This window comes from Chiloscyllium plagiosum, chromosome 9 (assembly GCF_004010195.1).
Source record: "Chiloscyllium plagiosum isolate BGI_BamShark_2017 chromosome 9, ASM401019v2, whole genome shotgun sequence".
NCBI lineage: Eukaryota > Metazoa > Chordata > Chondrichthyes > Orectolobiformes > Hemiscylliidae > Chiloscyllium > Chiloscyllium plagiosum.
Genome location: NC_057718.1, coordinates 57,385,544 through 57,398,701, shown reverse-complemented (window position 1 = coordinate 57,398,701; position 13,158 = coordinate 57,385,544). Strand labels below are relative to the sequence as shown.

The following is a 13,158-nucleotide window of genomic DNA, read 5'->3' as shown; positions in this document are numbered from 1 at the left end:
AGCTGAAAATGTGTTGCTGGAAAAGCACAGCAGGTCAGGCAGCATCCAAGGAGCAGGAGAATCGACGTTTCGGGCATGAGCCCTTCTTCAGGAATGAGGAAAGTGTGCCCAGCAGGCCAACCCTCGAACTCAGCACCACTTTCCTAACCTGCAATCTTCTTCCTGACCTCTCCGCCCCCATCCCCACTCCAGCCTATCACCCTCACCTTAACCTCCTTCCACCTATCACATTTCCAGCACCCCTCCCCCAAGTCCCTCCTCCCTACCTTTTATTTAGCCTGCTGGGCACACTTTCCTCATTCCTGAAGAAGGGCTCATGCCCGAAACGTCGATTCTCCTGCTCTTTGGATGCTGCCTGACCTGCTGTGCTTTTCCAGCAACACATTTTCAGCTCTGATCTCCAGCATCTGCAGTCCTCACTTTCTCCTCAAAGATAAGTAACATGTATGCCTTACAAGTCCCAGGCAATGACCATCGCCAACAAGAGAGAATCTAATCATCTCCCCTTGACATTCAATGGTATCATCATCAGTGAATCCGCTACTTACAACATCATGAGGGTTATCATTGAACAGAAACTAAAATGGACCAGCCATATAAATACTGTGGCTACAAGAGCAATTCAGAGGCTAGGAATCCTGCAGTGAGTGACTCCCCTCCCAAGTTTTCAATGCCTGTCACTGTCTATGAGGTACAAGTCAGTGTGAAGGAACACTCGTCACAAAACACTGAATAAGCTTGACATCATTGAGGACAGAGCAGCCTGCTTGATTAGTAGACAAAAGTGAGGACTGCAGATGCTGGATTAGAGTGGTGCTGGAAAAGCATAGCAGTTCAGTCAACATCTGAGGAGCAGGAAAATCAACGTTTCGGGCAAAAGCCCTTCATCAGGAAATGCCCGAAACGTAGATTTTCCTGCACCTCGGATGCTGCCTAACCTGCTGTGCTTTTCCAGCACCACTCTAAACTTGATTAGTATCCCATCTATCACTCCCTCCACAGCTGGCAGACATTTGTAACATTTACAAGGCTCTTCAATAGCACCTTCCAAACCTGTGACTTTGACCACCTAGAAAAGCAGAAGCAGCAAAAGCACGGAAGCACACCCACCTAGTAGTTTCCATCCAACCGACACACCATTCTGATTTGGAACTATCCATAGAATCCCTACAGTGTGGAAACAGGCCCTTCGGCCCAACAAGTCCACACCGACCCTCCAAAGAGTAACCCATCCAAACCAATTACCCTACTCTATTACCCTACATTTACCCCTGACTAATGCACCCAACCTGCACATCCCTGAACACTATGTACAATTTAAGTATGGCCAATTCACCTAACCTGCACATCTTTGGACTGTGGAAGGAAACCGGAGCACCTGGGGGAAACCATGCAGACATGGGGACAAAGTGCAAACTCCACACAGTCGCCAGGTCCTTGGCGTTGTGAGGCAGCAGTGCTAACCACTGTGCCGCCCCTATAGTGAAACTATATTTTCACTCTGTCACTACTGCTAGACCAAAATCCTTCAACCCCCTTCCTAACAGCACTGTGAGTTACCTGCTCTGTAGGAGTTCAAGAAAGTAGCTCACCACAACCTCCACAAGGACAATTAGAGATGAGCAATAAATGCTGCCTAGCCAGTGACATTCACAATCAGTGAAGCACGATTAAAGAAAATGTCTTTTGACTCATCTCCAGTTCAATTTTGTCTTTTTGTCCGCCTTAGTTAATTTTTTTTACGTTAATTCCCCAATCCTTCCTTGAAAGTAATCTTGAAAATTCTTTTACATGCACTATTGCATACATGCATAAAAAAGTCCTTCTGTATCTCACTTTCACAGCCTCACAATCTTTCAAAGCTTTTAATAGTCAGTAATTTCTGAAGCATAGTTACTTTTTAATGGAGAGCAACATTGGCATCTAGAACTCTGGTATCCACCCAACAATGAAGAAAATTGCCCAGGTTTGTCCAGTACACAAAAAAAATGGATAAATCCAACCTGGCTATTTAAGATCCTATCAGACCTGATCATCAGTAAAGTTATGTAAGGGGTCATCAACAGTGCTATTAAGCAGCGCTTACCAAATAATAACTTGCTCACTAGTGCTTAGATTGAGTTCTGCTAGACCACTGATCTTATTACAGCCTTTATTCAATTCTGGACAGAAGAGCTGAGTTCCAGAGGTGAGGTAAGATTCACTACCCTTGACATCATGGCTACATTTGATCAAATGTTGCATCAAGGAGCCCTAGTAAAAAGCCAATGCGAATCAGGGACAAACTCTACTGGTTGGGGGATTCCTATCTGTCACAAGGGAAGATTATTCTAATTGTTGGAGGTCAATCATCTCAGCTCCTCGACATGTCTGTAGGCATTCCTCAGGGTAATGTCCTTCTCCCAACCATCTTCAGCTGCTTCATCAATGACTTTCCCTGCATCATAAAGTGAGATATGGGATGTTAACTAATGGATGTACAATGTTCAGCACCACTTACAACTTAATGGATATTGAAGTATTCTAAGCCCAATACAGCTGGACTTGGACAATATCCAGGGCTGAAAAGTGACAAATACCATTGACACCACACAAATACCAGTCAATGACCATCTCAAAGAAGACAGAATCTCACCATCATCCATTGGCTTTCAATGGCATTACCAACACTGAATTCCCTACTATCAACACCCTATAATACAAGGCTATAAGAGCCAGAGGTTAAAACTCCCATATTGAGTAACTCACCTCCTCGCTCTCTAAAGCCTTTTCACCATCTACAAGACATAAGTCAAGAGTTTGATGAAATACTCCCCAATTTACTTGATTACTGCAGCTCCACAACACTCCAGAAAATTGACAGGCTGCATCCAGGAGGAAGCAGCCTGTTTGATTGATACTACATCCACAAAGATTCACTCCCTCCACCATCAATGCTCAGTATCAGCAATGTGTACCACAAGGTGCATTGTACTCACCAAGGTTCCTTAGACATTTGCTGAAAACGTGTTGCTGGAAAAGCACAGCAGGTCAGGCAGCATCCAAGGAGCAGGAGAATCGACGTTTCAGGCATGAGCCCTTCTTCAGGAATCCCGAAACGACCTGCTGCGCTTTTCCAGCAACATGTTTTCAGCTCTGCTCTCCAGCATCTGCAGTCCTCACTTTCTCCTTAGACACCTTCCAAATACATGACCACCACCATTTAGATGGACAAGGGTCGATGATTCATGGGAACAATGCTACCAGTCTTTATGGATTCTGCTCTTAAAAGACAAATCTAGATATGTCCAAGTACATGTGGACTTTGATGGGATGGAAGCAATAATAAAAGGTTGGACCCTTATGTAAAAATTCCTACAAAATAACACCTCACACCTTTCAAACTTTAATTTACAGCTGACCTTTGTTTTTGATTTCCATCTGTATCCATAGATCTCACTTTGCGGGAAAGAAGTGGCGACAGTTCAGTCGCATTGTTTCCAATAAACGTTAATGCTAATAGTTTTGCAAATGATGTAGCATGTTCTGTAGCAGATGCTTGAAATGCCTTGTTTGACAATTTGAAGATGACATAATTATTAAGTCACTTGTACAATGGACAGACTATTTACATGAGAGCCTATTATTGTGAGAAAGTGAACAGCTTTTCAATTAGCCAAGTCACTATCAATGGCCTGAAGCACAAGTTGGAGAGTGAGCTCACAATTTTTCAGATGGGGGAGTCCAGAACTGGGGGGCATAGGTTTAGAGTGAGAGGGGAAATATTTAAAAGGGACCTAAAAGGGAAATATTTAATAGGGTAATCTTTCCACGCAGAAGGTGGTGTGTGAATGGAATGTGCAGCCAGATGAAATGGTGAAGGCTGGTACAATTACAGCATTTAAAAGGCATCTGGATGGGTATATGAATGGGAAAGGTTTAGTGGGATATGGGCCAAGTGCTGGCAAATGATTAATTAAGGATACCTGGGCGGCAAGGACGAGTTGGACTGAAGGGTCTGTTTCTGTGCTGTACATCTCTATGATTCTAAGAGTATGATTCACTTTTATCTTAAACTTTTATCATTGAAAATTTCATGCCTCAGAAGGCTCCATATTTTATAGAATTGAATCACAGAATCCCTACAGTATGGAAACAGACTATTTGGCTAAAAAGGTCCACACCAATTCTCTGAAGAGCTTCCCAACCAGATTCACCCCGCTACCCTATCCCTGTAACCCTCCATTTCCCACAGCCAATCCATCTAACCTGCACATCTTTGGACTGTGGGAGGAAACCTGAGCGCTGGAGAAAACCCACACAGACACGGGGAGAATGTGCAAACTCCACACGTTAATACTTTACTATTTTTAAACTACGTAACAACTGCCCTAATGACTGCTTACTTATAATTATTTTCTGATAATATTACTACTACGAGCTGAGATAGCTTAAAATACCTGTGAGATGACATTTACAGTGAAATTCCACAAAACGATCAGCAAATAAAATTTGGGTAACAAATATCAGGAGTAACACGTCTCTATCGCTCTAAATTGAAAACCGGAAGTTGAATTTTCCTATTTCATAGTATTTCATTCTCTGGAAAAATACACATAAGAAACAAATTAAAAACTGGGGAAATAGAAAATGAAAGACCGACGGAGAGTGGAGGTGTTGCTAAGGTTTCACTGGGAGTGAACGAACCAATCACAGAGGGGTTTATAGGGAGGTGTGTGTCATGGCGGCGCCCTGTGCCGTAGACATGAAGTTGCTGATGTTTCGCAGATTCTGCAGGTTTTTACCTGAGAGAGGGTCCACGCATGGGACTCCGTTTTTATGGAAGTTGTGCTCGGGACCGGGGCGGCAGCCGGTGAGACGAGCTCATCAACAACTATGGGCCAGCAACACCGTCCTGGGACGAGTTTCGGTGGATCAGGGCAGCAGTAGGTGAGCTTGTCACATGTGTCCCCGATGAAAGGACGGGGCAAGAGTGGTTCCACAGAATGGTCAGCGCTAAGGCCCGGGGACGATCCTATCCAGGGCAGCGGCCGTTTGCTTTATTAGTGACCTTGAGAAGTTCTAATACAGAAATGGGTAGATACTGCTGGGCTAGTATAAAACAAAAGAAGGAACTGCAAATGCTGGAAATCCGAAATTGCGTGGGACAGCTCAGGAGTTTTTATTTTGAGTTCTGGGATGGAAGGTAAGCTGGGTCAAACATCAGGTTGTTTATGGAGTCATGAACATACCATGCGTACTGAGTTTTGGAACTTGCGCATCGTCTGGCGTCACTGTTGTACACCCATGAGGGAGAGGACTATGTGGATAACATGAATTGAAGTTGGCGTCTCCACAGGTTAGAAGCATGCAGATATGAAGGAATGGGTGACCATCAGGCACTATAGGAGAATGTAGGGATCTCTTGAGTCTATTCTGCTTGTTAATCAGCATTTCATTTTGGATCTGGTGAGGGCAGTGGTTCTTCAGGAAAATGCAGCCAGAACTAAATCCATTGCACCTTGGGCATTTTGGCTTTTTTTTGGGAGGGGTTGAGTGTTGGTGACAGATGGAAGGGCAGTAGGAAAAGAGAATGGCATTCCTTTCTGCTGCATTAAAGGATAGTGTGTTGTCTTGCTAAATCCAGGATGAAGGATATCCTGGAGCAGCTGCAGGACATCCTTCTGGGGAAGGGAATCAGTCAGCTGTTGTGTTCCACATTGGTGCCAGTAACATCAGAAAGAAGACAGTTGAGTTCCTGGGAGCAGGTTTGAGAGTTTGAAAATTAAGAAGCAGGCCCTCTAGCAGAAATTCAGGATAGCTCCAAGTGTCATGTGTGAGTTAATATAAGAACAGGAGGATTGATTGATTTAACATGTGGCTGAAAAACTAGTGTAAGGAGGAAAGAATCAGATTTCTGAGGCTTGGGGGCCAGTTCTGGAGCAAGTTGTATGGGTTTCATCTAAGCAAAAATGAGACTAATACCCTCATGGGGAAATTTGCTAATGCTGTTAGGATGGATTTGAACAGGCTTGTGAGGAGGTGGAGACCTGAAGAGAAACCCAAATTCAAAGGAAATAAACTTAGTAATAGAAAGTCGTAAAAGTGCTAGGGAAACTAGAAGGCAGGTAAAACAAAGCCAAGCACTGACTAAGCTTTGAGTGCTGCATGATGTCAAAAAGACCAACTTAAGGGCCATCTAATGCATGCGGTGTTTGCAATATAGTAGATGATTAAAAGACATGATTAGATTTAAATGTTATGATCTAACTACCATTGTAGAATCATGGCTGCCTGGTGATGACGATTGGGAATCAGAGTCCAGTTATGACGAGCAAAAAGAAGAAGGAGGATTTGTGCTGATGATAACTGGTTGGCATCAGTACGTTAGTAAGGAAGGATCTCAGATCAGAAGAACAATGGAACCCATTCGAGTGGAGCTCAGAAACAGCAAGGAGCAGCAGATATTGATTAGAGTAATTTATATAGGCCACCAAAAACAAGTCTAGGGTATGTAATCAATAATAGGGCGAGAAACATGAAGTACATGCAACCCAGTTATCATGGATGAATTCAATCTGCATACAGATTGGGTAAACCAATTGAGCATAAGCGTTGAGGATGGCATCTGAACTGTTAGAGATCGATTTTCGAGAAAAGTATGGTGAGGAGCCTGTTTGAGGACTGGCTATTTTAAATTTTGTGTTGTGTAGTGCAAAAGAACCTGTAGGGATGAGTGGCCACAATATGATAGAATTTTACATTGTGGTTGAAAGTGAGGTAGCACTGAAGCAAAGGCCTTAAATTTGGAATAAGGGCTAGCAGGGAAGTTGATGAAGTTTATCCTTTTTATTGTGTACAACTTTATATAAATGTGCAATTACATTTTAATTTTTATATTCTGTACATAGAGCACAAGAAAAGAAATAAGAATGGAAGCACCAATTTGGCCCTTAATTTGTTCCACCATTAAACATTTTTTGTGTGTCCCCTCCAATTTCCTGAATATCTTTGAATTCCCTCAGTGCCCAAAAATCTACCACTCTTATCTTGAATATATCAATGGCTGAGCAGTCACTTCTCTGAAATTGAAAATTACAAAGAATGTGGACAATTAAACAACAAACAGGAGAAGGAAGCTCCATAAATATTCTCATCTTCATTGATGAGGGAGCCCAGCATTTCTGTGCAAGAGGCTGAGATCCTCAGCATTAGATCTTCAGATAATTCAGTTCATTCCATATGATATCAAGAATGGCTGAATGTATTGGGTGCAAGCTATGGACCATGACCGCATTCCAATTGTAGTCCTTGAGTTGTGCTCCAAAACCAGGTCATAGAGTCAGAGTCCTACAGCCTGAAAAAAGCCCTTTTTGGCCCTAATTGATCCATGCTGACCAAAATATCCATCCATGCTAGCCCTATTTCCTTACACTTGGCCCATATCGCTCTAAACCTTTCCTATCCATGTATTTGTCCAAATGCCTTTTAAATGTTGTTAATGTACCCACTTCAACCACTTCTGCTAGCAGCTCATTCCATACACGTACCACCCTCTATGTTTAAAAAAAAAATGTTGCCCCGAGGTTCCTTTTTATTCTTTCCCCAGTAAGTTTAAACTGATGCCCTCCAGCCCACTCTTCCCCAACCCTGGGAAAAAGACTGAGTGCATTCACCCTATCCATGCCTCTCATGATCTTGTATGTCTCTATAAGGTCCCCTCTCAGCCTACTACGCTCTAAAGAAAATAGTCCTAGTTTGACAAACCTCTCCCTATAACTCAGATCATTGAATCCAGACATCATTGTAAATTTCTTCTGCAGTCTTTTCAGTTTAATAACATTCTTCTTCTAGCAAAGTGACCAAAGCTGAACACAATACTCGAAGTGTGACCTCACCAACATCCTGTATAACTGCAAGATAACTTCCCACCTTCTATACTCAGTGCCCTGGCTAATGAGTGCCTGTGTGCCAAATTCTACCTTCACTGCCCTGTCTGCCTGTGACTCCACTTTCAGAGAACTGTGAACCAGAATTTCAAGATCCCTCTGTTCTACTACACTCCTAAGGCCCTACCATTCGCCATGAACTCCTACCTTGATTTGACTTTCCAAAATGCAAGACCTCACACTTATCTATATTGAACTCTATTTGCTATTTCTCAGCTACTTCCCCAGCTGATCAAGGTCTGCTGTAATTTCTGATAATCTTCCTCACTATCCACAATACCTGCTATTTTAGTGTCATTATCAAACATACTAATCATGCCTTGTACATTCTCATCCAAATCGTTGATATAGATAACAGAGTAGTAGGCCCAGCACTGACCCCTAAGGCACTCCAGCAATCAGAGGCCTCCAATCGATAAGTACCTTCCACTATTACCCTCTGCTTTCTACCATCAAGCCAATTTTGTGTCCAGTTTCATGGATTGGATGCCCTGGATTCCATGTGATCTAATCTTCCAGAGCAGCCTACCATGCGGACCCTTATCAAAGGCCTTACTAAAATCCATATAGACTACATCTACCACCCTGCCCGCATCAACCCTCCCAGTCACTTCATCAAAGAACTCTAACAAATTCATGAGGTATGATCTCCTACTCACAAAGCCATGCTTACTTCTAATCAAACGCTGTTATTCCAAATATATGTATATCTTATCCCTCAGTCTACTCGAGTACCTTAGTCATCACCGATGTTAAACTTACTGGTTTATAGTTCCCAGGCTTTTCTTTGCAGCCCTTCTTGAATAAGGGCATAACATTCATTACCCTCCAGTCTTCCAGGACCTCACCCGTGGCTAGCAATGATGGAAAACTATTAGCCAATTAGCAATTTCTTCTCTAGCCTTTTGCGGTGTTCTTGGATATATCTTGTCAGGACTAGGCGATTTATCCACTTTCATACATTCTAATACATCCAGCTCCTCCTCCTCCTGTAATATGGACTGTCCTCAACAATCGCCACTAACTTCCCCAAGTTCCCAAGTCTTCATGTCCTTTCTTTCTCCATGGTAAACACAAAGGAGAAATATTCATTGAGAACGTCACCCATCTCCTGCAATTCTACGAATACTCATCCACTTGAGGGGCCCTATTCTCTCTCTCGTTGTTCTTTTTCCTTTAATATACCTAAGGTACCTAAACCAAGTGTGCCCTCACCACTTTTTTCCTGCTCAATAACAACACTGGCACCTACCTTGCAATGGGGAAAATTGTCCAGGTATGTTTTAACCACAAAAAGGCAAAACCAATTTAAAAAATTGTTGTCCCATCAGCAAAATGATACCTTCTATCATTGATAATTCTTAGCAAGTGGCACTTGCTTGTACCAAACACATTGTGACTTTGTCAGGAATGAACAGAGGTGAAGTTGAGGTATTGGATAGAGTGCACAACCTCCAATCAACCCACCTATCCAATACATGAAGCACCACCTGCTTCACTTGTGGCAGAGTCTGTAGATTAAGCAATGATTTATCACCAAAGTTCAAAATACACAGCTAGTGGGTAAACTTGCCTTTCAATGCCACTCCAACAAACCGGCCGCACAAAAAAAAAGTTGAAAAGCAGTTTTTAGTTTTCAATGAATTTCATTGTGTGTAGCCCACATTGCTTCTGGAGTGAGTTGGGAGTAAAACTCCCTCCTCCAGATTGCTTCACCACATTTAGTTCTGTGCTAACTCAGCTTTGAGCTGCCACTTGTATTGTATGTGGTGTCAGAATGGACTCGTAATGATTCTACAGTGTGAATGTAACCTACGTTTAGGGAAAGTATTAAAGAGCAAAAGATTACTGGTCCTGATATGAAGAAGAAATGGAGATGAGGCCATATTTGACTTCACTCAGGGAAGATAATACTATCCTCAGAAGCTTTTTCACTTTCAGTAGTTCAGTTCATGACAAGGAGCAATTGCAAGTGGTCACACTATTCATCTAGTAATCCAGAGATCTGAATTAATAATCAGGAGACAGGAATTCCTTTCCCACAATAAACTGGATTGTTGATAACATGATCAATGCATCTGTCTATTTAATTAAAGGCACTACCTTCAGCTAATCTGGCGTTCGTGATTTCAAACTAATATCAATGTAGTTGAATCTCAACAGCCCTTAGAAATCAACTAGGAGAAAGTCAGGACTACAGATGCTGGAAATCAGAGTCAAAATGTGTGGTGCTGGAAAAGCACAGCCGGTCAGGCAGCGTCCGAGGAGCTGGAGAGTTGCTGTTTCGAGCATGAGCTCTTCATCAGGAATGGGCTGATGGCCCAAGGGGACTGAGAGATAAATAAGGGTGGGTGGTATGTGGGGCTCAGAGGAAGATAGCTGGTAGGTAGATGAAGGTGGAGGGTGAGGGTGAAAGTTTGGAGAGGAGGGTGGAGCAGATAGGTGGGAAAGAAGATGGACAAATAGGACAGTTCAAGAGGGCAGTGCCGAGTTGGATATGGAATAAAGGTGCAAGGAGAGATATTGAAGAAACTAGTGAAATCAACATTGATCCTGTGTGGTTGGAGGGTCCCAAGGTGAAAGATGAGGCGTTCTTCCTCCAGGTGTTAGGTGGCTAGGGTATGGAGGTGGAGGAGGCCCAGGACTTGCATGTCCTTGGCGGAGTGGGAGGGGAGTTAAAGTGTTCGGCCTCAGGGCTGTGGGGTTGTTTCGTGTATGTGTGTCCCGAAGATGTTCTCCGAAACATTCCCCAAGTTGGTATCCTGTCTCCCCAGTGTAGAGGAAACCACATCAAGAGCAATGCTCACCGTAGATGCTCATTTATAGAGATGTATAAGATCAATAAAGTGGGGATACTCAGTGATAATTGCAGTGTTCAATGCTATTCACAGCTCCTCAGGCAAAGTAGTCTGAGTTCATAGTCTGTAAGCCCTGGCCAAAGTACAGCCTCAGGTTAATAAATTTCAAGTAAATTTTTCTCACAAGTTTCCAAAGAAGAAAACCTATCCGCCTTGACATTCAACGCCATTACCTTACTCTAGTATGGACCAGCCATATTAATGCCATAGCAGTAAAAGCTAGAAGTTTTGTGATGATTAACTCACCACCTAATTCCCCAAAACCTGTCAACAGTTTACAAGGCATAAATCTGAAGTGTAACTGAAAGCTCCTTACTCAATAGGATGAATGCAGCTCCAATAACATTCAAGCAGTTCAACTCCATTAAGGACAATGCAGCCCACTTGTCTTCTAACAGTCATTGTCCTAAATCTAGGAAGTAGTTGGAGTGCTGTAACAAGCAATGTTTTTATTTTGGAATGGGTGTGAGTATTTACATTCCTGTTCTAATTCTTATCCCATGACATAGATTGGAAATTGAGTCTACAAACTGGAAGGCCGACCAAGCCCAACATGAACCAATGTTCCTGCACTAAGTATATATAACAAGGTTAGCTTATTTGGCGCGATAACACCAGTTATATTCTTGAAGGTGTTGATTTCTGATTTTAGACAATGAAATGAGACATTTTAGTTGAAGGAACATTGTTTAATGGCCCAGGACAACTAGACAATTTTGCTGGACTTAACAGTTGGAAAATAAATTTGAGAATTGATTCAATGCCCAAATACTTGCTAAAATAGGAAATGGGTTTGTATTCGTGTTTCTCAAATTGAGTTTTCATTCTCAATTTGTGCTCAAGGGAGTGTTGAGGAAGAACGTGCATGATTCCCACCTACAGTTGGCAGTTGTGTTGTTTTCTGTCTTGAAAATGCAACGGTTTGTGGATAGTTCTGGAGACAAGACAGCAGGTCTCTTGCCCACCTTCTTGTCTGTAGCAAGGCCTTTTGTCTTTAAAAGAACCAAATGAAAATTGGTGGTAGGATTTTAGAAGCTAGCTTTTGCATTTTGATTTTATCAATTAATGGTGTATTTTAAAACTATCATTTAAGTTGATTGATAGATTTATTCCTATAATTGTTTTGTTTAATAAAGATGAGTGAGAAGTTCCCATGACAAATTATTATCCTAAACATTATGATATCCCAAATAAGATTGTAATATACTAAAGAGAAATATTGTTTTACTTACGATGTTTCATTTCTTTGTTTCGATAGAAAGCTTGAAATCTCCACAGGGAAGCTTGCCAGATTTGCAGATGGATGTGCTTTGGTGCAGGTAAACTATTTTTTAGGATGTCTGTATAGAGTTTGACTGACTTGCCCCTAACCAGTAGGGAATTGAGGCATTGAAATTTCAGTATGATTTGGTGATCCTGTGGCACAGTAGGTATATCTTGTACTCTGAACTAGAAGCTCCATGTTCAAGTACCACTCCATACATTGGTGGTCTTGGAAAGTACATGTGAGCAACATGATCAAAGTTTCCCCATAAATCTGTGGCAGACTGTTAGTGCATGAAAATCTCTTTGATCAGCCATGTTTGATGTGGAACTCAGGTTATAAACTAGCTATTTGTCCCAGAAAGAAACAAGCTTTGTCCGGTTCATGTATCTCTTGATGTGGGAAAACTCCAAAATCAAAGTAGATGTTACTTATTTAGGTACTATAAGAGAACGTTTTTTTTTTAAAAATCATTAAATTATGGATGTAGAAACTAGATAAAAGTTGAATCCAATATATTGCATCAATCTTTGGGTGTCAAATGACCATGAGTATTCATAAACCCTACTTTCTACAATGCTAATGCCTCCTACACGGTGTAACAACGCATTCATTGGATATATGGCACAGCAACAAGTCATTCAGTACATATAGTTCATATCAATGTTTATACTTGACTCAAACTTCTTCCTTTTTCTTCTCTAAAAATATCTTTGTTACAGTTTATTCACTTTTTATATGCTTTGATATTCTCGTCAATCAAATGGAGCAAATTCACATTCTTATCACTCTTTTTGATATTGGATTTCTTTCTCTCTATTTTACCTTTCAGCATCCAGCTATATTCTTCCCCGCAAGAGGAAACATTCTCTCTATATCCACTCTATCAAAACCTTTCACAATTTTAAAGACCTTTATTTAGAATTCTCTCAGCTGTCTTTTCTCAAGGTATTCAACCTGTCAACTCTTTCCTGATATGTTAAGCTATGCATTTATGGTACAATCTTTTTAAATCTTCTTTACAGTCTCTCCAGTACCTCGTGTCCGATTTATGACAACCAACAATGCACACAGCATATGTTCGAACCATAGTTTAATACAGGTTTGA

General features: G+C 41.7%; 1 protein-coding gene across 1 annotated transcript in view; it reads left to right on the top strand.

The window, feature by feature from the left end:
* The first annotated feature begins 4,705 nt into the window (after positions 1–4,705).
* LOC122552884 (polyribonucleotide nucleotidyltransferase 1, mitochondrial) overlaps positions 4,706–13,158 on the top strand; it is a 73,720-nt gene continuing 65,267 nt past the window's right edge. Inside the window, exons 1-2 of the mRNA XM_043696024.1 lie at positions 4,706–4,929; positions 12,045–12,105. Coding sequence (XP_043551959.1) covers positions 4,721–4,929; positions 12,045–12,105 — 270 coding nt within the window. The 5' untranslated portion in view covers positions 4,706–4,720. The remainder of the gene's footprint in view (positions 4,930–12,044; positions 12,106–13,158) is intronic.